Source organism: Onychomys torridus, chromosome 11 (genome assembly GCF_903995425.1).
Source record: "Onychomys torridus chromosome 11, mOncTor1.1, whole genome shotgun sequence".
NCBI classification, from domain to species: Eukaryota; Metazoa; Chordata; class Mammalia; order Rodentia; family Cricetidae; genus Onychomys; species Onychomys torridus.
Window position 1 is genome coordinate 38,515,030 of NC_050453.1, and position 24,661 is coordinate 38,539,690.

Sequence of the window (24,661 nt, forward strand, 5' to 3'; positions counted from 1 at the left end):
AGAAGGATATACTACTACTCTAGCTACAAATAATAAGTCTCCATGTCATGATTTGGGATCTGGCCGGTGGGACAGAGAAAGATTCACTACACACACACACACACACACACACACACACACACACACAAATAAGTAAATGTGAAAAAAAAAAAAACTGATGTCCTCTTTTTTGAAAAAGCTAATTAGCTAATTCACACTTGCCTATTCTATCTCACAGACACACACACACACTCACACACACACGTGCACACACATACACACGCACACACAGATACACACACACACACTCACAGACACACAGACACACACATACACACACAGACACACTCACACACACACACACACACGCAGACACAGACACACACACTCACACACACACACAGACACACACTCACTCACACACACAGACACACACACTCACACACACAGACTCACACACTCACACACACACACTCACACACACAGACACACACACTCACACACACACAGAAACTAAAGAAAACTGAAATGTACAGGCAGCAGGTAAACACAGTGACTGAGCTAGTCTAGGAGACTGGAAGCCCCACCCCAGCACCCTACTGCTCAAACGACGTCCGCCACTTTCCAGGGAAGCACAGGCAGGGGACAGCAGTTCAGAGGGTTCTCTCACCTGGCACAGGCAGGCGCCTCCTCAGTGCATCCTGGCTCTCTGGGCCTGCACTGCGGTGCCCAGGACTCTGGGCATCTGTGGCATCTGCAGCAAGTGGCTCCTGAGCAGCGTCACATCTGTCCCCTGCTCCCTCTGGGGGGGCTGCAGACCTGCTCCCCAGGTGTGCATCTGCTCTTCCTCCCTTGCTGCTTTGAGAGCAGGCAGGATCCAGATCCAGGGCCTCTGCACCCAGATGCTCCAAGGCGGGGTGACGTTCCTGCCCTGTGTCCTGAGAATGCAGGGTGCTCCTGGTCTCTGCTTTATCCGTCGGGTGTCTTCCTGCAGCCGCTTCCTCTGAACCTTCTGATCTGCCACCTGTGTCTGCATGCTCTTGACCTCTGGCCCCTACCTCGTGATGGCGGTTCTTGAGATCACATGCAGGATGTGGGGTCTGGGCTTCTTCAGTGTCATTTGGTATGACTGCAGTGCCCTGGGCTTGAGAGCTGACTGAGGGATCATTTTCCGAATCCTTTTGAGAGTCTAGTGAGATAAAAATGTTTCCTTTTACCCATTTCGCCCACAGTTTTGTACTCTAACAAGGTCTGCAATTACACACATACACACACACACACACACACACACAACTCAGGTTTGATTCCTGAGACTTGCAAGTAGAAGGAAGAAAGCAGTTCCTACACATTGTCCTCTGACCTGCACCTGCATTCACACACACACAAAAATAAGTAAGATGTAAAAAAAAAAGAATTGATATCCTCTTTCTCTTCTGAAAAAGTTACTTCACACTTGCCTAGTCTATAACACACACACACACACACACACACACACACACACACCAAGAAGCAGGATGAAGACTTCATTGTATGAAAGTTCCCCTCTAAATCACAGGTTTTTTCATTTGATAAACAGAATTCTAAAGATGAGTCTACCACCTTTTTAAAAGATGGCTATCATTTTGCTACAATAACCATTCTCTATTGATGGGAATCTAAAACATTTATCTTTCTTTCTTATACTTAGATTTAATATAATGTAAAATCAGTGGATATAAAAAAGGGTAAGGATAACAACAAACCAACCCACTGAATTATCATCTCTTCCTTCGGAACTTGAGGTTTTGGTCATCGGAGACAGTCTTCCTTAACACAGCCCCCACTTCCTACAGCGCACACCCAGTGCTGTGAGGACCAGTCTTACCTTCCACAGGGTCCCTGCAGCCACTGTCGGCCATGTTTGTGTCCTGGCTCTCCAGAGTTTGTGATGTCTTTTTACTGTCTGGGTTTCGTTGTGGAGATACCTTGTTGTTTTCTTCTTGTCCCAAGTTCCAATAGACTCATGTGTCCCGTGGAAGCAAGAAGCAAGGACATACACAGTGTCTAAAAGAAAACAATCAAACAATTAAATGACTTTATCCACTCAAGGGCCAAACATCAATTCCAGCTCTGATTAAAATCTCTTTAGTCTTGTGTTCTTTCTTTCTTTTTTTTTTTCTTTTTTCAAGACAGGGTTTCTCTGTGTAGTTTTGGTGCCTGTCCTGGATCTCCCTCTGTAGACCAGGATGGCCTCAAACTCACAGAGATCTGCCTGGTTCTGCCTCCTGAGTGCTAGGATTAAAGGTGTGCGCCTCCACCGCCCGGCTTGTGTTATTTCTTAACCCTTTCTTCAGAAGCCTCATCCCAACAGCAAACTGCAGAAAGAAAATACTCTGCAGACTATGAATCTTGTACAGATGCCACAGTCTTCTAAAACTCCCTAATGTATTCCAAGAGTGTAAAATGTAAGACCAAGGGACCAGAATCTTAAAGAGAATCCTTTGAATTCCAGCCCAGAATCCTCCTGAAAACAGATGTAGCGGCAGCCCTGAACTTCCTCTGCAGTCGGTCTCTGGCCCAGGTTACTCTCTTACACCACTGGGATCAGAAGTGCTCACCTATGAGAATGTGCTCCAGTGCCGCCTGCAAGCTACCAACTGCCTGCAGATGCAGCAGGCACACACCTGGAATCCTACAGAGACACAGAACCATTCACACCATGTCCTTGTGGTGTTTGGAGAAGACAAATTCAAGCTTTACTCAAAAGGAACAAAATCCAGAGCCAATTTTAGGCCATAAAAATCAAGTTGTTATAAGGTTAAGTCTTAACGTTGAATACAATTTGTTCAGTAAGTTACTTAACCATCTCCATTAGCTGTTAAAACGAGGTCAAGGATTAAACACAAAAACAGAGGTGGACAGAGCCTAGGAAAGGGTTCCATTTTTTGATAGCCCATTTCAGAGGCATGTCAAAGCTGGTTTCCTTTGCATTTTCCCACAGGACTCTCACATGCTAATATTTCAACTCAACCATCTATTGTAGTGCCCAGTGTATAGTAAAACTCTATATACTGTTTGAAAAGCATATTTAAAATTTTACGACAGGCAAGACAGCTCAGTAGGTGAAAGCATTTGCTTCCAAAACTGGTAACCAAGAGCTAGGGATAGGTTCGATGGTTCAGCCCTTGCCTGGCATGTACAAGACCTAAGGTTTAACCCCCAGTATTGCAAAATAAAACACAAACCAAACAGACAACCTCAGATTGAGTGCTAGAGCCCACGTAGTGACACAAAACCTACATTCATTGGTTATCCTCCAACTGCAACCTCCATACACACAATGTAACGTGACGCAAACACATAAATTTAAACTCCTTTTTTTTTTTTTTCAAGACAGGGTTTCTCTGTATAGTTTTGTTACCTGTCCTGGACTAGTTCTGGAGCTCAGGGTGGCCTCGAACTCACAGAGATCCACCTGGCTCTGCCTCCCAAGTGCTGGGATTAAAGGTGTTTTTAAAGAAAATGAATGTGGTATATAAACTGGAGAATGGATACCTAGGAACAGGCCTCTCTTTCTGCTGGTATGAATGTTTAAGAGCGTGTCTCAAATTTAAAGGATCCTTGTCTGCTCTTTTTTCTTCTTTAAGCTCTTAGATTTGACACTTCAGCTTTGTGTGTGTGTGTGTGTGTGTGTGTGTGTGTGTATACACAGGGTCTCATACATGTTAAACAAGTGTTTCTACCACTGAACTACATCCCTAGTCCTCACCCTATCTCTCTCCTTTATTGTTTGAGACAGCATCTCTCTACATAGCCCTAGTAGGCCTAGAACTTGCCACATAGTCCAGGATGCTCCTGACCGTACAGCAATTCTCCTGCTGGGATCATAGGCACATGCTACCATGCCCAGTCTCCTAGTGATAAATATAACAGTAACGTTACAGACTTCAGAGAGGAGAATTTTCTAGTATATTAATAATAACTAAAAAGAAAAAAAGACTATTCATTAAGGGTGTAGGTGTAGCTCAGTGGTTGACTTCTATAGCATCTACAAGGCCCTGGATTTAATCATTAGCACCACATTAAAAAATTAACATGGGGTTGGGGATTTAGCTCAGCGGTAGAGCGCTTGCCTAGCAAGCGCAAGGCCCTGGGTTCGGTTCTCAGCTCTGGAAAAAAAAAAAAAAAAAATTATAACAAAAATATGTCACATGGCTCCATTTACAGGAAATTCTAGGCTAGACAAATGCTTAAAATTTACAGGGAAAAACAAACAAGTTAGCAGTTGCCAGAGGAAGGAGTATGCTAGAAAACAGCCTGAGGAAAACTGGGGTCATCAGCAAGGGTCATGTGTCGTCAAACGTAAAGCCTGTGTGTTTGCTGTGTCTTTTATTCTTAACATTATGACAAATAGAATGTCCTAAAATGTTTCATCTATGGCTAGATATGTCATAGGCCCTAGGGAGAACCCAACAGTATTATTGTGCTAACTGGACATAGTGTGAAAATGTTTCCCAATAGCTTGTTCCTACGCTCATAGATGAGAGCTTCACTCAGTCCTCATCAGAGAAGCTCCCTTTTGCGGTAAATGACAATTAATATCGAGACCCTCAACTGGTAAACATGAAGAGATGAGAAACTATAGTACTCAGTCCTCAATGGGATATCCATGTCACCCCCTGCAAGTCTTAGAATCTTCACAGAAGCGGGATCAGGAAGTCTTTGAGAGGCAGAGGTAGTGGATAACTTACAGGGGACACATGTGTAACTCTGTGCAAGTTCAAGTTAGAAAAAACACCCTATCACAGAAAGGGGGAGGTGGAAATAAACTTTCCCCAGGAGCTAAGGAATTCCTGGCCTTTGATGTCTATTGGGGGAGTCTGTTTTCTTTAACGATGTGACTCCTGGCAGGTCAACCACACTCTAGACCCCACTTCTAAGACTAGTTGGGCAACACGGCCTGGACTCGGTTGAGGAAAAAAAGGGAAGAAGTTGGGGGAAGAAAAAGCTCAAAGTTGAGTGTGTTTGGAGGGGAAGATGGAGAGGATGGATCTGGAGGAGTTGGGGTAAGAGGAGGATATGATCAAATAAACTATGATATTCTCAAAGAATTAACAAAATCATTACATTGTCCCCTTAATTTTTAACTTTGAGTTTTCTGGGAAGTCAGAACACCAAGTGATATAAAAGGTGTAAAGTTTTTACTTTTTGGCAACTTGCCTAAAAATGTCATGATATACTCAAAATGTATTGACAATTTGACTAATAAAGGAATTTCTACTGGGAAAAAAAAAGTTTCATCTAGCTACAGTGTAGTAAAAGGCAGTGGCAAAGGAACCCCCACAGCAAATTCTCTAAATGCTCAGCATACACTTCTGCCGTCACAAGCACAGTCAGCCAGGCAGCTGCTCTGGAACTCTTGGTGAGCCTTCACCTCTGTACAGGGTTCAAGCAGCATTCCCTCAGAGCACAAGGGGGATAAACATGTTTTTTTACCTCAACTCACAAAGTCACATGGTCTGCTATCTGAGCAATCTGGAGGCTGCTGTTTCAGGCAATCTTTGAGCGGTGACTAGTCCATATTAGGAAGCGATTTCATTTGGAACTTCACAAAGCAAGGGCAGCAGAAGCTGGGGACTGTGGTGAGTGCTTGGGAGGCAGGGACAGGAGGACCATGAGTTTGAGATCATCCAGGTTGCACGGCGAGATCCAGACCAGCCTGAGCTACATGAAAGACCTTATATCAACAACAACAACAACAAAAAACCCAAAAGTGAGGCCATGCCTCACAATGATAAAAAATACATTGCTGGAGACTTTCTGTATCCAGAAACACTGATCCTTAGCTGTCTTTAAAAAACCATTTGATGGTTATCTTTCCCACAAAGCATAGGAATGTGTCTCCACTGACACAGATACATTTAGTGAATCTCTTCCAAGTTCAAATGTGAAATGTTGGTTTTCAGTGTCCCACAGTGATTCACTTTTCTACTTAAGTAAAACATAGCTTAATTCTCCCTGGATCATATCCACTTTAACCCTAGCCCTGTAGCCCTGAAACCCACACCAAATCTTGACCATTCTGCGTTAGCTTTTCCAGGGCTTCGAAAGTTCTAAGATTCATTCTCCACTCACGGAGACTACACTAAACGGTAGCTTACATTTTTCTGGCAAATGTGGCAAAATGTGTTTTAGATTGGGGTGCAAATATTTGTTAATGTCCTGCAGTTTTCTCTGTGTTTAAGATAATTAGTAACTTAAAAAACAAAACAAAACAAAAACAAATAATGGGCTGAGTAGTTGTGGCACATGCCTTTGATCCCAGCACTTGGGAGGCAGAGAAGCAGGAGGATCTCTATGAGTTTGAGGCCAGCCTCATCTACAGAGTGAGTTCCAGGACAGCCAAGACTACACAGAGACATCCTGTCTCAAAAAACCAAAAGAAACAAACAAATAACCAACAACCAAAACCACAAATAATGGGTAAGGGAGATGCTGTAACAGGCAAGAACATCCACTGTACAGACATGAGGCCCTTAGTTCAAACCTTCAAGGTTGGGTAGCAGAGAAAGGTGATCTTGGGAGACTGCTGATTAACCAGCTTAGCCAAAATGGTAGGAGTAAGTTGAAGACTGATTGAGGAAAACTAATGTCTTCTGCCGGCCTCTACATATGCATGCATGGTTGAAAACACAAACACACTCACGTGTGTGCACCATACACCCACACATACCATAAGAAAAAAAGGAAAAGGAAAAAAAAAAGAGTAACAAAATATATTTGTCTCTGTACAATAAGTACCTGTAAGGGCCTATAATGACAACCAGGAGCGCACACGAAGCTTCAACCACAGCCTCCTACACATTTTATAATAAGCTGGAAAGCCAGGACAAGGAACAGCTGAGTGGAGAAGAAAATTCAGGGCTGGCAGGGCAGCAGGGCCATGTTCATCCTTCTTGTCCTTCAAGTCTCAGGTGTGGCCAGAGGAACCCATGGAAAACAAGGAAAGACAGAGATCTGGGGAAGCCAGAACAAAAAGGAAGGTCTGGGTATCAGGAAGCAAAGAGGAGGAGATGGAATAAAGTTCAATACGAATAGAGCAAAGGACCATCAGTCTCTCCGGGATAGACGTTTAGACATGAAGGACACCATGAAAAGTATATAGCAGTAGGGTCTGGTATGCTTAAACTATACCATTTTAGGCTCTCAGAACAAAAAGAACAGTTTTCTTGGATGTAAACAATTTTCTTGGATGTAAGCAATTTGCCATCCTGATCTGGCATGGAAGACCACAGCATACCTAACAACTGTGATCATTAACATTTATTGGATGCTGGTTTTGACCATTTATAGGGTGCCTTCTTGGTGTCAGGCAGCCAAACATGTATAATCAACTCAATCTTTGCAACATTGCATAAAGTAGAAACAGAAAATATTCTTACTACTTTATAAACCAAGTTGTGGGTTAAAAAAACCTTACTCAAGAACATACAACTAAAGATAAAGTCAGGATCTAAAGTGAGGTGGTCTGCTTGTGACACCCAGTGTTTTAACTAAGATCCTTAAAAAAAAAAAAAAAAAGGCTTAAACACTGCAAGGGTCCCTGACTCTGGTACAGTTGATCTAGGTTTGAACTGGGCTCTAGTATATACAGCGTGTGCAAATTTGCAGATTCTTCAACACTCCCCTATCCTCCAGGCAAGGTGGCTGGCTGGCCTGGAGCTCACTGTGTATGTAGACCAGGCTGGCCTTGAACACATAAAAATCTGCCAGCCTCTGCCTCCCCAGTGCTGAGATTAAAGGCCTGCATCATCATGCCTATCAGCTCAGATCCGTAACATTACTCAAAACGCTTATTTTCAACGTTGTAGAAAGTCTCTGGTAACACCAATTTGTATCACATTGATATCTACCCATGAAGCTACAAAAGATGTCATATCCGCCTTGGGTCATTGTTCCTCCTGGCCTCTCAGCCTTCAGACCCAAGACCCCATGACTCACAACTCCTGCTCACGTCCCAAGATCAATCACATCCTCCCATCAGATTTAAGTTTTTGATAATTCAAGCATCAAGTTCTAACTGGCTGACTTATTACGACTTTGTCCTCCGGTTCTAGTTTCGGCTTCATTGTCCTAAACACTTCCTGTCATGTGACCGGTGGTAACGTGTAATAGTGTGAGGCAGGTCCAATCACAGCCTCACCTGTGAAGAAACTGGTTAAAGTGCCCAAGGCCATTTAATAGAATTACAATAGAAATCCAGAAGCTGAAAAGCTATTATTTTTCCCTCATAAAAAAAGTAGGTTTTACTGGGCTTAGTGGTGCATGCCTGTGATCCCAGCTCTACGGAGGCAGAGGCAGAGGCAAGCAGATCTCTCGAGTTTAAGACTACAATCGTTGGAAAAAACAAACAAAAAAGCAGTTTTCTTTTCTTTTTCTTTTTTTGTTTTTGTTTTTCGTTTTTGAGACAGGGTTTCTCTGTGTAGCTTTGCCCCTTTCCTGGATCTCGCTCTGTAGCTCAGGCTGGCCTCAAACTCACAGAGATCCGCCTGCCACTGGGATTAAAGGCATGCGCCACCACTGCCTGGCCAAAAAAAAAAAAAAAAAAAGTTTTCAAGCTGTGTTGTCAAAAATCCATGGAGACTGGAAAGAGGTGGTTCACCTAACTTTTTCAGATGGCCATGATATGCAGACTGTCATATCCCTTGGATGCCATAGCCTGAGATTTGCTTATCTGTTTGGCTGAGGTTCCTCTCCCTGTAACTTGGAGACTATAACCTCAGTCACTCACACCCAGTTAAGAGCAGTCTCCGGAGACTATTTTTCTTCCAGTCCACCCCAATGTTTCTATTCCCAAATCTGCCAGGAATAACAGGAAGTTATGATGGTCATTTTAAAAACGTTATCATTATGTCATTATCATTACCCACACTATGAAAAGACTGTAGCATGCACAAAACAGAGTATCGCAGATCATTTTGATTTTAACCATTGGAATTTAATCAATACTATTTTTCATATTATTCATAAAATTATTCATATTTACTGGAAGTGTTCTAATCTACACAGTATTCTAAAAGTACTTTTAGAAAGACCTAAGCTACCAAAGGCTTCCAAAATTCCCTTCTCTGCTCAATTTTAGCTCTTCCGTGTGACCATGACTTCTAGTAGCTTGTTACATACTGGGCATTTTATGTTACACATGAAGACAAAGTAACTACAGTCCTTTCTCTGGCCCATATACTCATGTACTTCTACCATGTCATCACCCAGAGCCGCTGAAGAAGAGACCATTGCTGATTAATTGCTCAACTTGTTAACTTGCATTATTCAGAGCTCATCAGGCTCCTCTTTTAAGCCAAGTTAAGCTCATACTAGGGATGTACTAGGGCAGGTCTCAATGTATGGTCCATAGACTCCTCACCAGTTTACAGACTACGAAATTTAAAATTTTAAAGTATGTCCAGTAGCTGCTTATTTAGAGAGCTCAATGGGATAAAGTCTTTGTATGTTGATACTACTAGTTAAAAAGTTGGTTAAAACAAAAATTTGTTTTTGAAGAATCTTAGCATAGTCCTTGGGGCACAGACATTCTTAACTAATGAAGAGGCAACAGCAGCCTCAGAAAAGGCTGTCTTGGGAAGAGCGATAGGATAAACAGTGAGGGAGTCAGTCCTTCACTGCAAGTTAATGACTGGCTAGTCTTCCAGTTAGCACTCCACACAGTGTACTCAGCAATGTACCAGGAGCGAGCCTCCACCAGGATGGGCACAGGCAGACACAGCAGTGGCACAATCTTTATAGAGACAGACAAAAAGCAGATCTCACAACATGTGGAAAGCAAGATTTGGTGCATATCAACAGCTATTCAGTTTTCCACGCCCCCCCACCCCCCTTAAAAGATGAGTTTTATCAGCAGAGGCAATGTGCCACATCAGGGCAAGGCCAATCTTCTCCTTTGCCAAGTTTTTCCTCAGACTAGTGTCAACCAGTACCTGCTAAGATTATTAAAAAAAAAAAAAAATCTGCTGAGACGTTTCAGAAAGATTTTATTTCCAAATTAAGACTTGTAAGACAGAAAGCCACGTGGCCCCTACTGTCTGGCACAACAAAGCATAACTGAACTCATTTCAAGAACAACTATGAGAACAAAGGCAACCCCTAAGAACCCCGGGGAGGAAAGGGAAGAACCAGGTCCTTGAGACATTTTCGCTGCTATACAAGCACTGGACCACCTAGAATCTTAAGTGGGATTAAAAATTGTTCAGTGGCTTCTTGGATGTTCCCAGGAGCTTTTTCTAAGTTGCTTAACTCCAAATCTGATTCCATGATTTCCATGAACAGGAGAACCCCAGAATGTGGCCAATGCTCAGCAACACATTCTTGTGTCTAAGACAAAGCACCCACTAGACTATTCTTAAATTATATGGAGTCCAGCTTTACCATTTGTTATGAATTTCATAGCACAGGTCATTTTTCCATTTCCACGGGAGGACATTAAATTCGGTCACCACAAGACAGAGCAGTCTTTGGTTATGTAGAGACAAGTGTAAACTGGCAGCATTCTCAACCCCTTTTTGTAACCTCTGTAGTTATCGACAAACAGAATGTGAAAGGACCAGTTATCAACACTGTAACACTTATGCTGATAAAAGTGTCAATATATATGTGAAAAAATTTTATATATACATACACATCTCCCTCACTACTGATCAATGTGTAAGAGGAGAAATCTAGAACAATGTAGTGTATTAAAATTTACTAGAATAATCTAGAATACAGCTACAAGAATGTGTTCTCATAAAAGTTGCTGTTAGAAAAAGTTAATGGGGCATACAGCATGGGGCCTCCCCTCCTGCCCACATTATCTCGTCAATACTTAGGAGGGGCAATCTAGTTCTGAAGCATTTGTCTGGACTATAGGTTAGTTTGGTTCTAGGTAGATAGTCTGCAATACTGACTAAATTTATGCTAAAAACAGAAAACAAAATGCATAGCTCACAGAAGCAGACCCAACAAGTTAAGCAGTAGACCAAGTAGTGAGTCTGAGTCAGATGTAGGGGGGCCTCGGGTTAAACTCAGTGGAAGAGCACTTGCCTTAGCATGCATAAGGGCACCCAGATTCAGTCCCCAGCACCTTAAAAAAAATTAAGAGAGAAAGAAAGAGAAAGGAAACAGAAACACGTTACTATTCATCTCCCCTAGGCTATGAACACAAGGCCCTGGAGAGTTCATGATTCTGTTACAGAAGTCACTTGCTTTGGCCAAGTTTCTTGTTTAAGGTTTTGTCTGTCCTGGTCAAGATTAATTGTAATGCAGGATTAAAACCAGCTACTCTGGAGTCGTGTATCTTTTTCCTAACCAGTGGCGGACCCAGAAGAAATGGGTGGCACGCTTTCTCAAAGGTCCACCTGGTGAGATTTTGAGGTGCCCACTCAAGTGGGAAAGACCAAGGCAGAGCAAGGCTTCTATTAGCAGGGTTGTCAGGGTAACATTCGGGGCAGTAATCAGCTCTGTTAATGCGGTCTAAGAACACTTGGTAACACTCATTTTCAACAAGTTCAGTTTGGTACAGCCAATGCCCTAGCTCTAAACTAGGGAACCACTGCTGCCCACAGTCAGGGCAGTGGGAGTTATCGGAGAACATCTGGGCTCAGAAAGACAGCACGAGCAATGTAACAGCAAAAGGCAACAATGACACAGAGAGAAAGGCAGTAAGCAACAATCTGTCCTGTTACAGGTTGCCTTAGCAACTTCTCAGTTCACAGTACTGGCTTGTACCTCAGTGAGGGTCTTCAAGATCTTGTGCTCTATTTTTCACTTAATTGCAGCTCAGTCTCTGTACTCACGGACCAGTCCAGTCTAGAATACTAGCAGTCACTTACTAGCAGCACAGACCACAGAATAGCTCCTTCCAATCCCAGTGTCTTGAGGAAAGCCAGACCTCTAGTCTGAACTGTTCAGCAGCAGTATTGGGGTGATGTGTCCCACAAGGCACTCTGCACTGCCGGTAAGGTTCTTATGCCTGGTGAAACAGAGGTGCTGACGATGCAGTCCGTCTTCTGTTGGTGCTGGCACTCTTGCCCGATGGCTCTTTACAGTGATGTAGGAGGGTCAGGAAAACCTGGTGGGGTCCTTGCCAGTAGATCCAATGAAGTCAGTCTTGAAAGGACCTTTATCTGGACCCAGTCACAGAGAAGTAGCTGGTGTTGAGCTTGCAGGATGGTCTGGGAATGCGTCACATACCTGCAAATGATAAACTCATATGGGCTTTGCAGTTGCTCACAATATTAGAAACATGCATTTGAGAATTATTGCATCAGCCAAGGCAGATGACAGCAGTCTCATGGGTTTCCCCATAACTTAATTTAAGTCAAACCCACCCAACCTATTTGGGAGTGAGTCTTCTGGGATGGGTTCTGAATCACTCAGGATTTATATGAGGACTAGTGTGGATTTTCTTTCTTTCCCCTAACATACAGGTACCAGTAACTATGACAGCCTTTCCAGCATAGGCTTCAATGTAACCAGGAGAAATCCTAATAAACCCGAGTTACTCTCATGACCCTGAATGTAACACATACAAGGTAGGGAGGTGGGACACATGGATCAAGATGGCTGTCGAGGAAGTGCCAGTTTACCAAATTACAATATGTACCCTGCCACCCTCCAGTAGTTTTTATAAATCCCGAGGCTCAATCATGTGAGAACAGGGACACTGAAACAATGTAACGGGTCTGGGAAGCAGGAGGAACAACAGCTCTGGCATTATGCAGCTGAAGCAGTTCTCTTAGAGCCTTGAAGATTTTCCAACCAGAGTGAAAAGCCAGTGAGTGAGCCCCTGATGATACTATAAAGGCAGGGAGGGCCACACTCTAATAGGAGACCAGAGTCAGCATACCGCAGTAATGTGCTTTTTGAGGTCAGGTAACTAAATGGGTACCAGTCTACCAATTCAGGTCCTCAGTTTCCAGAAATATTTCTAAGGAAGTATTTGGGAGTAAAACCAGGAATGGTAGATTTTCCTTGACCTGTTGACAACGGCTCTCATAACTGTCCCGTTCTGTCACTAAAGCAAACACAGCCCGAGAGCCGGGACTTTTGTGCCTCACTCCTTATTACAAGGACTTTATTCCCTATTACAAGTATCTCTTTAAAATACTTTTACATTTCATTTGTTTTGTGTATGTGCGTGGGCACGGACATGCCACAGCAGGACACATGGAGGTCAGAGGCCTAGGATGTGAATCCCAAGTAGGTCGTCGTCAGGCTACATGACAAGGGCCTCTACCCCGAGCCATCTTGCCAGTCTTAAAGTGAAAATAAAGGATAACCTGAATCCCTATACTAATGCTAGGAGTGTAAATTAATATAACCACTTTGGAAATTAATTTCAGTACCCAATAAGCTAAAGAAATCCATTTTCTGTAACCTCACAGACTCTTCAGGAATATACTCAAGAGAATTCCTCATAGATACTTTGAAGGGCATAAATAAAACCTCCATGGTAGCCCAGTGTAACAGTAAACTAAAGGCTACATGTTCACAAATAAGATGGATGAATAAACTGAGGTACTGCCACAGAATGTAACATACAGACACATGTGAAATCCAAACTGCTGAGTTAAAAAATAAAAGCACAAGAAAAAAATACATATGAATACAGACATTCTTAGATAAATTTCCCACTTACGGAGTTTCAAAAGCACAAAAACTTGTATTTGTCCAGGAGTGCACACAGCACAGCTAAATGGGAGGCTTAGCAGCACCATAACGCCTCTTTGACAGGAGAGGGAAGCGAGTGGGATCTAAGGAGGCTCCATCACCCCCATACTGGGAGCTGATTCCAGGGCTCACACGTGCACTTGACCACTGAGCCGTTTTTCTTCCTTTTTGTAACTAGGAAGAGGACAAAGATGCTCTCTCTATCATAAATCCTACTGGCTTACAGCATCTTTATTCATTACTGTATAACTTAAAGTATCCGAAACAGCAATGTGAGAGAGAGAAGAAACAGGCAAAGCCAGCCTTCCACACCAAGGACAAGACGAAGTGACCCTGCCCTGAGGCAAAATAGGTGTCGAACACTGGGATACAGAGGACACTGTGGTGTGTGCCCAGATCCCGTACTCAAAGGCAAGAGGCAGGAAGATCACAAGTGTCAGGACAGCGTGGATGTCCCAGTGAATCACTGCCTCAAAAAACAAAGAGGCCCACAGAGTATCATAGAAATACGATTGAAAAAAGAAACTAACAACCCAAAATCAAAAACTGCCTTATGTGAGGCACAATGTCAATTAAGACACATACAGAGAAAATAATCTTCCACGCTTCCCAAATCTAGACTGGAATCAGTACTACAGCTGAAAGCTTACTGAACTTTAAATGAGCTTTTTAAAGAAAAGTCACCCACAGAGATCACAGGATATTTAGTAACATGTATAGACAAAGCCAGCACACAAACTGATCACAAACACAAGGGAGCCAGCTAAGCATGGTAGCACACCCTTTTAATCCCAGCACTCAGGAGGCAGAGGCAGGCTGTTCACTGAGTTCCAGGCCTCATCTACAAGGTGAGTTCCAGGACAGTCAGGGAAACAAAAAGCAAAAAACAAACAATCCCCAAAAAACAAACAAAAAACCAACCCCACAGTGGGCCAAAACCAAAGCTTACAAAGTTTCCATGTAACCCAGATACAGCACAAAGCACAGATCTGCTTTTTTGTTTGAGAACATGAGCACTTAGCAGGCAGAAGCCCTAGAACTGTAAGTTCCAGCCAGCAAGGGGCGAACAGAAATGTTCTCCCTCACAACAGAAAAACTGCATTCTAGTTAAATCCACTGAAACGTGTACATCATTTAACAGCAACAGATTTACATGAGTTAAAGAATTTAGCCTGACCCCATTTCATTCTCCTTAATAAATGTTAAGTATAAAACCCCAAATCTGTTTTTTTAAGATATGTATTTTTACATTTTGTGTGTATGGGTGTTTACTTTTATGTATATATGTGTACCATATGCATGCCTGGTGCCTACAGAGGCCAGAAAAGGGTATCAGATCCCACGGAACAGTTTACAGACATTTGTGAACTGCTACATAGGTGCTCGGACTCAAACCTAGGTCCTCTAGAAGAGCAGCCAGTGTTCTTAACCACTAAGTCATCTCTCCAGCCCCACACTCCCACTGTTTTGTTTTTAGACATGATCTCATGTAGCCCAGGCTGGGATTACAGGCATATCCACCACTTCTGGTTTCTGTGGCACTAGGGACAGAAACCACAGCATGCTAGGTGAGCACTCTACCAACTGCGCTACATTTCTAACCAAACCTGCTGTACTTGTCTGCTTGCTTATTTGTTTTTGAAACAGGGTCTCACTGCATAGCCTGACTGACCTAGAGTTCCCCCATGTAGACCAGGCTGGCCTCACTCACATTAACAGAGATTCAAGGTATATGCCATGATGCCCCAGCCCAAATCTGCCATTGATACTATTGATCTATATATTATAAATAAAATTTTTAAAAAATCTTGGAGGGGGGGCTGCAGAGACAGTTCAGTGCTTAAGAGCACTTGCTGGACGAGTTCCATTCCCAGCATGCACATGGTGGCTTATGATCCATCAATCATCCCCATCTCCAGTTGCAGTGGATCTGATGCCCTCTTCTGACCTCCACAGGCACCAAGCATGAATGTAATGCAGACAGACATACAGGCAAAACACTCATACATAAAAGTAAATTATTTTTAAAGTTAAAAAATACAAGTAAATGTTTTGATTTCCACTAAGGTTAGCAATTAACTGTAATTGCCTACCTTTTGTGTAACAGTCTCACAAGTGTTTTGTCTTTTTGAAACAGGATTTCTCTGTGCAGTCCTGGCTGTCCCAGAACTTGCTCTGCAGACCAGGCTGGCCTCAAACTCACATCTGCCTGCCTCTACCTCTGATTAAAGGCATGTGCCACCACTGCCCAGCTAAGTGTCACTAAGTTTATACACAAAGTAAAAGGATAAGAGCTTCATACTCCATACTTAGTTCTGAATTTAACAGGTCAGTAAGGATTTATATCTTCACAACTGAGCACACACGTTTCTCTTCCCAACAGTGGACAACCCAGAAATATGCTAGGCTAGAACAGCTGCAAATGTTCTCTCCCACTCCTGGAACTGACAAAACAGGTGCGGACAGGCACATGTCCAAGAGAGCACGCATGTACACATGCACATTGCAAGCATACTTATGGGGGCGGAGGGAAACAAGCATAAAGAATCAGACTTTTAATTGGCACAGCTGCATCTACTATGTCCTGCCTGATTAAACTCCTTGGCTCAAATTCTACAGTTTCAGTTTAAAACACCAACAACCAAACCTTTAAAGCTAATGTGTGCTTCTTGACCCAATGCCAAACTTGTTTATTTCTTTTCTGTGAAAGGTTGTTGCATCTATGTTTGTTATTATCTGTCTATTATTGCAATGCCCTGGGGATATTATCTTCACTAACTGCTAACAATGTTTAAACAAGCATTCGGGGTACCTGAAAGGTGGTGTGAAAGGGGAGTTTAAACTAGGAGGACACTCCAATACCTCCTTAGGGAAATTAACATAGGAACTAGATGCCTGGAGCAGTTCAGACACTATACAGACTTCTGTTAATGTTTTCCTCAGTGCAAAAAAAGTCTTTTCCCACTTTCCATTTCCTTCCAAATATTTTGATGACTCTTACACTTCTGGTTTAGGATACTCATATATACAGGGCACAAAGGATCCACAAGTTTGCTAAGAAATCTAATACTGGGCTGTATAACTGACTCAATTTCTTGTTTTAATGACTGCATCTCCCTCTCTAGTAACCCAACCTGGCCTCAGTTGGCACCTCTCCTGCGTCAGCCTCATGAGTGCCCAAAATATACAGTGAGACTTGTTTATGAGCCCCAACTTTCCCTCAACTTCCACAGTCACTTTCTTCTGGAGTCTTGTGATGCAGCCCAAACTTGAACTCACAGCCCTCCAGCCTCAGCCTTCTGAGGGTTACAGATACTCTCTGCACACCTCATTATTTACTCACTTGTTTTGATGTTTTCTTGCTTTGGTTTGGGGTTTCTCTGTGTAGCCTTGGCTGTCCTGGAACTCACTCTGCACACCAGGCTGGCCTCGAACTCTGATCAGCCTGCCTCTGCCTCCCCAGTGCTGGTAATGAAAGTGTGCACCACCATGCCTAGCTTATTTACTCACATCTCGTCTTTTAAATATTTTATCCTTATGTATCTTTATGTAACCTTGTTAGACCTCAAACTCAGATCTGCCTAGACTGCCTCTACCTTCCAATGCTGGGGTTAAAGCTGTGGATTACACAACCTGCTCTGTATTACTTGAGACAGGGTCTTCTCTCACTGAACTAGAAGGGAGGCTGGGGGCCAACAATCTTCCTGTTTCTCCCCCTCCTAACCCATATCCCCTATTCAAAGGACTGGGGTTATAGACAGGGTCTCCCTATGTAGCTCTGGCTGGTCTAGAACTAGCTATGTAGACCAAGCTGGCCTTGAACATGTACTACCAACATACCTGGTTCTACCAACACACAGAAAAGTTTCAGAAACGATGCAGTTTTCTTACATGCTTCATTCAATATATGTGTGTGTGTGTGTGTGTGTGTGTGTGTGTGTGTGTGTGTATGTGTGTGTTTCGAGATAGGGTTTCTCTGTGTAGTTTTGGAGCCTGTCCTGGATCTCCCTCTGTAGACCAGGCTGGCCTCGAACTCACAGAGATCCGCCTGAGTCTGCCTCCTGAGTGCTGGGATTAAAGGCATGCACCACCACCGCCCGACTCTATAAGGTGAAATTATTAAAACCAAGAAATTTAACATCACTACATCTATTAATGAAGTCACATTAAAATCTCACCCGTTTTCCTGTTAATGTTCTTTTTCTGTTCTTAGTTTCAAGCCAGGATCCTGTTGATCGAAGAGGCTACCCTAGTAGAGGGAACCATCACACCTGATATTCTCCCCGCTATCTTCCGTAAGAAGATCGTAACTGCTAAGCAGCTCCTGTAATACCCACAAGGCATAGTGACCAATAGGATTAGCTTCCTAAATTAAGGTCTTACATCCTGTCTCTAAGCTGCTAACTCTATAAATGTAAGGATTTCCTGGGTTCTACAGTCTGCTGTGGGATCGCCCATCTTGCTTCCCCCAAAGTCCAGCAACCAGTTTTATGTTAAAGGACCTAATTATCTGAAATCTGTATCAGCAAATCTCTCCAAGAACTTGGAAAAAAATCTTCACATTTAAAACAGATCCCACATTGCATTTGGTTTTTATTTCTCCTCCATTTCTAATATGTAAGTTTCTCAATTTTACCTTGTCTTGATAGTCTGGAAGAACAGCATCAATTTGGACAAAGTCTGTTAAAGTTTGTGCTATATTTTACTATAATTTGGAAGACAAAAAGTTTATAAAATAACCAAAACTGAAGAAACAACAAGTCCCCAGCCATCCTATTACTTAGGTTCATGCTGTGCCTGTGTCTTAGGGAATATAAACCTTGACCACTAGGTTTGCACACTATCTCCACTGTTTTCTTTTGCAGTTAATACCTATCTTAGGCGAGACACTCGAAGACTCTCCTCTGGCTTCCACCCACAGCACTGCAGGCAGATGTTACCTGAAACAGTGACTACAGTACTGCTTGTCTAACAGTGACCCCTACTTCCTTCTTGCCGCTGTGGATGAAGTTCTGTCGGAGTGCGTTATCCCTCTCCATCACTCACCTATTCAGAAAGCTGGTATCAGTGAGGATTCACGAATACCTGTCTTATGGGTTTAAATTCCATACTACCATCATTCAATTTGCTGTTCTCGTTGTTTTAACTTGGCCATTAGAAGCTTCTTAAAGCTGGCTACTGTCCTTCCAACAAGCTTTTCAAAAACCAGATCCAAATGTCCACTTCTATTGGACATCATCAAAGTGACCATCAAGACAGTAACTACTTTTTCTTTTTCTTTTTGGTTTTCGAGACAGGGTTTCTCCGAGTAGCTTTGGAGCCTGTCCCGGAACTCACTCTGTAGCCCAGGCTGGCCTCGAACTCACAGAGATCCCCCAGCCTCTGCCTCCCAAGTGCTGGGATTAAAGGTGTGTGCCACCACTGCCTGGCCAATAACTACTTTTTTAAAAAACAGGGCCTCCTCACCTTGCTCAGGCTGCCCTTGAACTTAAGGTCTTCCTCCTTCCGCTTCCTGAGTGGCAGGTATTACAGGCTTGTGCCACTGTACCATTTACCACCAACACTCCATTTCTTTCTTTGTTTTGTTTTCCTGAGACAAGGTTTCTCTATGTAACAGTCCTGGCTGTCCTGGATCTCGCTCTGTAGACCAAGCTAGCTTCCAACTCACAGAGATCCGCCTCTTCTGCCTCCTGAGTGCTGCTGGAATTAAAGGCGTACGCCACCGCCGCCCTGTCATTTTTGCTTTACTATATTCAATTTGTCATCTGAGAATCATTAGGACTTCATGGGAGTGCATCAGAACTACAAATTCAGACACATAAATTATCTCTGAATCTCTGAAAACCTGAGGAACTCATGTCAAAATTTAATAGGTTTTCAGGATGATCCTTTGAGACAGCATATCTCACTAAACCTGGAGCTAGGCTGAGGTTCCAGGCAAGCACCTCCACACATGACTTTTTACCTGCATACTGGGTCCTATAAAGAAGAAAAAAGTTACCTCCCTTTATTATAAAACCCTGTTTATCGCTCATTTTCAAAGGATAATTTGTAACATGCCTTGAGTAATGAATTATGTTTTCACAGCCACCACTAATAAACCCACAGGTGACTGGATTCTTCTTCTAAAGCACTAGAGACACTATTCTCAGTATTTCCCTATAAAATATTAAACAGTGGGCCACGTAGTTACAAAGCATACACACTGCAACTTTTATGCTAACAAATTCCCCAGGATAACGCCTGTCTGCAGACAGGACCCACAAACAGAACCAACAGTTATCCCCTCTACTGCTGAGCCTGAATGACTGCTCCTGTACCGACTGGAATCCTCTCCTTATGCTGCTGGCCTTCTTAACCACAAGTAGGCTAACACCCCCCACCCCCAGGGGGCCAGCGGTGTGAGTCACAGGAGACAGCCACAGGGAGCGCGACCAAGTTCAGAGAGGTCTCAGAAACTGTAGCTAGTAAACGGAAAGGGCACTAAATGAGTGCTGCGGCTTTCCTCTAGGAAATAGAACAAAGCAAATCTGGGTGGCTCCATCAGGGCTACCTACACCCTCAGAAGGCAAAACCGTTTTAAATCTGGTTTTGTCAGCACTAAAGCAACTAAAAAGCAATACAATACACGGGAATGGGGAACTAGGAGGGGTAACTTCGGTTGGATGTAAAATAAGTGAATTTAAAAAATAATTTAAAAAAGCAATACGGGGTTGGGGATTTAGCTCAGTGGTAGGGCACTGGCCTAGCAAGCACAAGGCACTGGATTCGGTCCTCAGCTCAAAAAAAAAAAAAAAGAGCAATAAAATTTGATCTGTAGAAGTAAAGAAATTACAGGTGAACTTTCTTCAGTTCTATCTGGATTACCTAGTACACAGCAAAGAAACCCAATCAGTAATATTAGTAATAGCTGTTTCTCCTTCTGTGTTTAAGTTTAATTTAATATTCTAAACAACTCCCACTTTACTAATAAGGAAACAGGCTCAGAAGTACAAAGTCATCTGCCAAAGTCCCAAGATCCTCAGGCCAGCGGCGAGAGCCCGAGAGACCAGGAAGTCCGTCCTATCAGCTGTGACTCCAAAGTCCGTGATATAACCACTGTTGAGGATACCCTATCGACAAATGCTGTCTTACTGCACAAAACCTATGACAAATGCACAAGTGAAACACAGCCAACATGGTGGCACCACTCTAACCCCAGCACCTGGGAGCAGAATCTGGAGGGTCTGAGTTCAAGGCTAAATGGTCTAATAGTGGGGTCCAAGTAAGCCAGAGGCCTGCCTCAGAAAAATAAATTAAAAAACCCCAAACCAAACCAAACCCTCCTCTATTTCTCAGGTAAGGACCTGAATTCTGGTTACCTGTTTATTACAGAAGCTCTCAGTGCCCTATCTCTACACTGGGAGGGAAGCTTAGAAAGAAAAAAACAGCTCACGAGTCAGCCAAGGTCACATGACAACTGCAGCAAAATGGGTTATCTAGTTGTGGACTCTGCATCCAGATCTATCAACATTACTTAAGAAAGAGCCTCAAAAGTTTCCGTATTTGAAAGTCAGGTTGTTTGCCTTAAGCTATTCCAAAGCAGAACTGGTAGCTCTGGGACCCTGTTGTAGCCTTTAAAAACAAAACAAATAAAACCTCTCAGAATTTAAATAAACTATTTTAAATCTTAAGGACAGGCACTCGGGTGCAGTGGGGCACACCTTTGGTCCAAGCACTCCAGAGGTAGAGGCCTGGAGATCTCGAGTTCCAGGCCAGCCCAGGCTACAAACAGAAACGGGGGGGGGGGGGGGGGGGGGGGGACGGGGGACACGACACGACAAGTAACAAACAAAATGGGCACATGTAAAAAGTTAACTCATCCCTGGATCTATGAAAACAAGCATAAAATCTGACAACGCAGAGTACTACAGATTTTGTTCACAGAAAGAAAAAGAATGAACTTTTTTTTTTTAAATGGGTATGAAACACAGCTGAGTACATACATAGGTAAGCAAAATAATTATAGGTCTTATTAAAACTTCAAAGTTAGGCGGGCGGAGAGGGCACAGCACTAGGGAGGCAGAGGCAAGAGGATCCCTGTGAGTTCGAGGCCAGGCTACACAGAAAAACCCTGTCGCTAAAAACAAAAAAAACTTCGAAGTTGGTCCCTTTCAGCCCTATTAGCAACTGAAAACCGCCAAAGCTCTGCCTTTTACGAGTCGGAATGACTACTAGGACCCTGGTATGCAGAGATAAAAAGAAACGGACGCCTACAGTAAGAATTCTCCTTTACATTTCCAAACTTAAAAAGTACTTTTCCTTCTTTCCTGAAGTCCCTACCAAAAGTCTACTCTCACCTTGTTTCGTTTTATGCTTGAAAGATTCCAGGTAGACTTTCGGCACCCTCCCGGAAATTATGTACCCATCCCAACCTACCTCGATTTCTGTTTGTGCCGTAGGGAGGTGGGGGTGGGGAGGGATCCTTTCTCAAAGACCTTTTGAGAGGAGAAAATAGCAGTTCAGACACTAAAACACGTCAAAGTTGTGTATTCGTTTTGCTTACTTACAAATTCCAGACAAATTTTAAACCGTGGGACAGTCTGGATCAGCGGCGACAAGGCTGTTCCTCCTGCTCCACAGCGCTGGTCTGCAACCCCCAGCCGCCACGGCAGAATGTCGCCTGTCCCGCCCACGTGACGTGAGCTCCGCAGGGAGGAGCCCGCGGAATGCTGGGATGGGTAGTCCCTTGGCCCCACCTCCCGCAGCTCCTCCCCCTAGGCTTCCCGGAACCTCAGTGCTGGCCTCTGCCGTCCAGCCACAGCCCACTGCGCGTTTCAAGGCTGAGGTGTGACTGTGAACATGCTGCAGGACTCTGACCACGAGTCCTTTAAAATAACCTGAAATTCACGGCCTAGAAAAACCTACGAGAGCAGTACAGTGCGAGACAGTACCGAAAGATAATGGCAAGCACCACTCAGACTTGACTTTGAACCCAGCTTTTTATCCTAACTACAGGCTATCCTCAAACGGATTGCTTAATATAAATCTCGGTTTGTGCGTGTGTCAAAGGGAACAGGTCGTCATACTCACTTGAAGTTGTGAACACCAAAGTAGCATGTCTGCTAATGGGCAATAGTAGACTAGGAATCAAAAATAGCTATTATTTTGGGGCATAGTGGTACATGCCTTTAATCCCAGCACCCCAAAGGCAGAGGTAGGCAGATCTCTATGAGTCTGAGTCGCCTGGGTTTACCTAGAACTCATTCTAAGGCTTAGACTTAAACTCTGGATCCTCCTTCCTGTATAGGGATTAACAGGCCCAAGGCACCAGGCCAGGCTTCAGTTACATTTTCATTTTTATAGTGTTTACTTTATTTTTCCCTGTGGGAATGGGCAGAGTCAGCTACCATGTCTTCAGTTTATTTACAGTATTTCTATCTTCTTTATTTATTTTGGCTTTTTGAGACAGGGTCTCATTATATAACTAACACTGGCTAGCCTGGAGCTAACTATGTAGACCAGGCTGGCCTAGAACTCACTGAGTCTGCATCTATCTTCAAGTGCTGGGACTCAAAATGTGTATTGCCATGTCCATTTTTGTTGTTTGTTTGTTTTTCTTTTTTTTGTTGTTTTTTTGTTTTTTTGTTTTTCAAGACAGGGATTCCCTTGTGTAGCTTTGCGCCGTTCCTGGAACTTGCTTGGTAGCCCAGGCTGGCCTGGAACTCACAGAGATCCGCCTGGCTCTGCCTCTGCTGGGATTAAAGGTGTGCACCCCCACCGCCCGGCTTTTGTTTGTTTTTCAAGACAGGTTTCTCCGTGTAGCCCTGGCTGTCCTGGGACTTGCTTTGTAGACCAACCAGTCTAGCCTCCAACTCAAATAGATCTGCCTGCCTCTGTCTCCCAAATGCTGGGATTAAAGGCATGCGCCACCACTGCCCAGCCTCTTTTTTTTCCCTTTCCTTTCTTTTCTTTTTTCTTTCTTTTAAAGACAGAGTTTTGTTTTGTTTTTTTCTTTAAAAAAAAAAACAAACCAACCTGCCTTTAATCCCAGCATTTGGGAGACAGAGGAAGGCAGATCTCTGTGAGTTTGAGGCCAGCCTGGTCTACAGAATGAGTTCCAGGACAGGCACCAAAAACTACAGAGAAACCCTGTCTTGAAAAACAAACAACCAAACAAAACATTTTTACTATGTATCCCTGCCAGACATAAATTCACTATGCAGAGCAGGCTAGTCTCAAATACTCAGATATTCACCCACTTATGCACCTCCCATCTCCACCACAGTGCTGGGATTAAAGTTTTGTGCCATCATATCTCTTCTCTTTTCTTTTTTTAAAAAGCCCAGTGCTGGTCTCCAACTCTCTACATAGCAGAGAACGGCCCAAACTTCTGATCCTCCTGCCTCTATCTTCTGAATCCTGGGATTATAGGACTGTACCACCACAGATGGTTTATACAGCTTATACAGTTTATAGGAACCAAGACTTGGTGCATGCCAGGCAAGCATTCTGCCAACAGAGCTACATCCCCAGGACTTCCTCCTTTCCTTATTAAAATTAATACATTTGCCCTTTGTTGCAAAAGCCATAACCCCCATAGTATTTCCCTGCCCAATCAGAAACGTGATTATGGGTTGGAGAGATGGCTCAGAGGTTAAGAGCAGTGGCTGCTCTTCCAGAGGTCCTGAGTTCAATTCCCAGCACCCACATGGTGGCTCACAACCACCTCTAATGAGATCTGGTGCCCTCTTCTGGCCTGTAGTCATACATGCTGTATACATAAATACATCTTTTAATAAAAACAAATGCGATTATACACAATAAACCAATTCTATTTTTAAGAAAAATTTTATTCATACGTATGTGTACATGTGTGCCTATGGGAGTTAATGTAAACCATGTTCTTGCAGGAGCACAAGGGTGCCAATACAGGTATCAGATCACCTAAAATTAGAGTTACACGATATTGTGAGCCACAATGTCAGTGCTGGAACAG

At 43.4% G+C, this 24,661-nt stretch overlaps 2 protein-coding genes across 6 annotated transcripts in view; both read right to left on the bottom strand.

Annotated features, from left to right (window-relative positions):
* The window catches only part of LOC118592729 (torsin-1A-interacting protein 2-like), a 37,230-nt gene that overhangs the window by 8,327 nt on the left and 4,242 nt on the right, over positions 1-24,661 (bottom strand). For 2 of the 5 annotated variants that reach the window (XM_036201756.1, XM_036201752.1), the window contains exons 1-3: positions 11,740-11,802; positions 1,844-2,022; positions 650-1,168 (exon numbers count right to left, since the gene is read on the bottom strand). In XM_036201756.1, coding sequence (XP_036057649.1) covers positions 650-1,168; positions 1,844-1,877 — 553 coding nt within the window. In that variant the 5' untranslated portion in view covers positions 1,878-2,022; positions 11,740-11,802. Of the gene's footprint in view, positions 1-649; positions 1,169-1,843; positions 2,023-6,759; positions 6,976-11,739; positions 11,804-22,232; positions 22,293-24,661 lie in introns of those variants that run through there. The other 3 variants (XM_036201753.1, XM_036201754.1, XM_036201755.1) reach the window with 3 other exon arrangements.
* Positions 9,991-11,744, bottom strand: LOC118592731 (torsin-1A-interacting protein 2). Its single transcript, XM_036201760.1, has one exon. It carries the CDS (start codon positions 11,603-11,605, stop codon positions 11,210-11,212), a length of 396 nt encoding a protein of 131 aa, XP_036057653.1. The 5' UTR covers positions 11,606-11,744; the 3' UTR covers positions 9,991-11,209.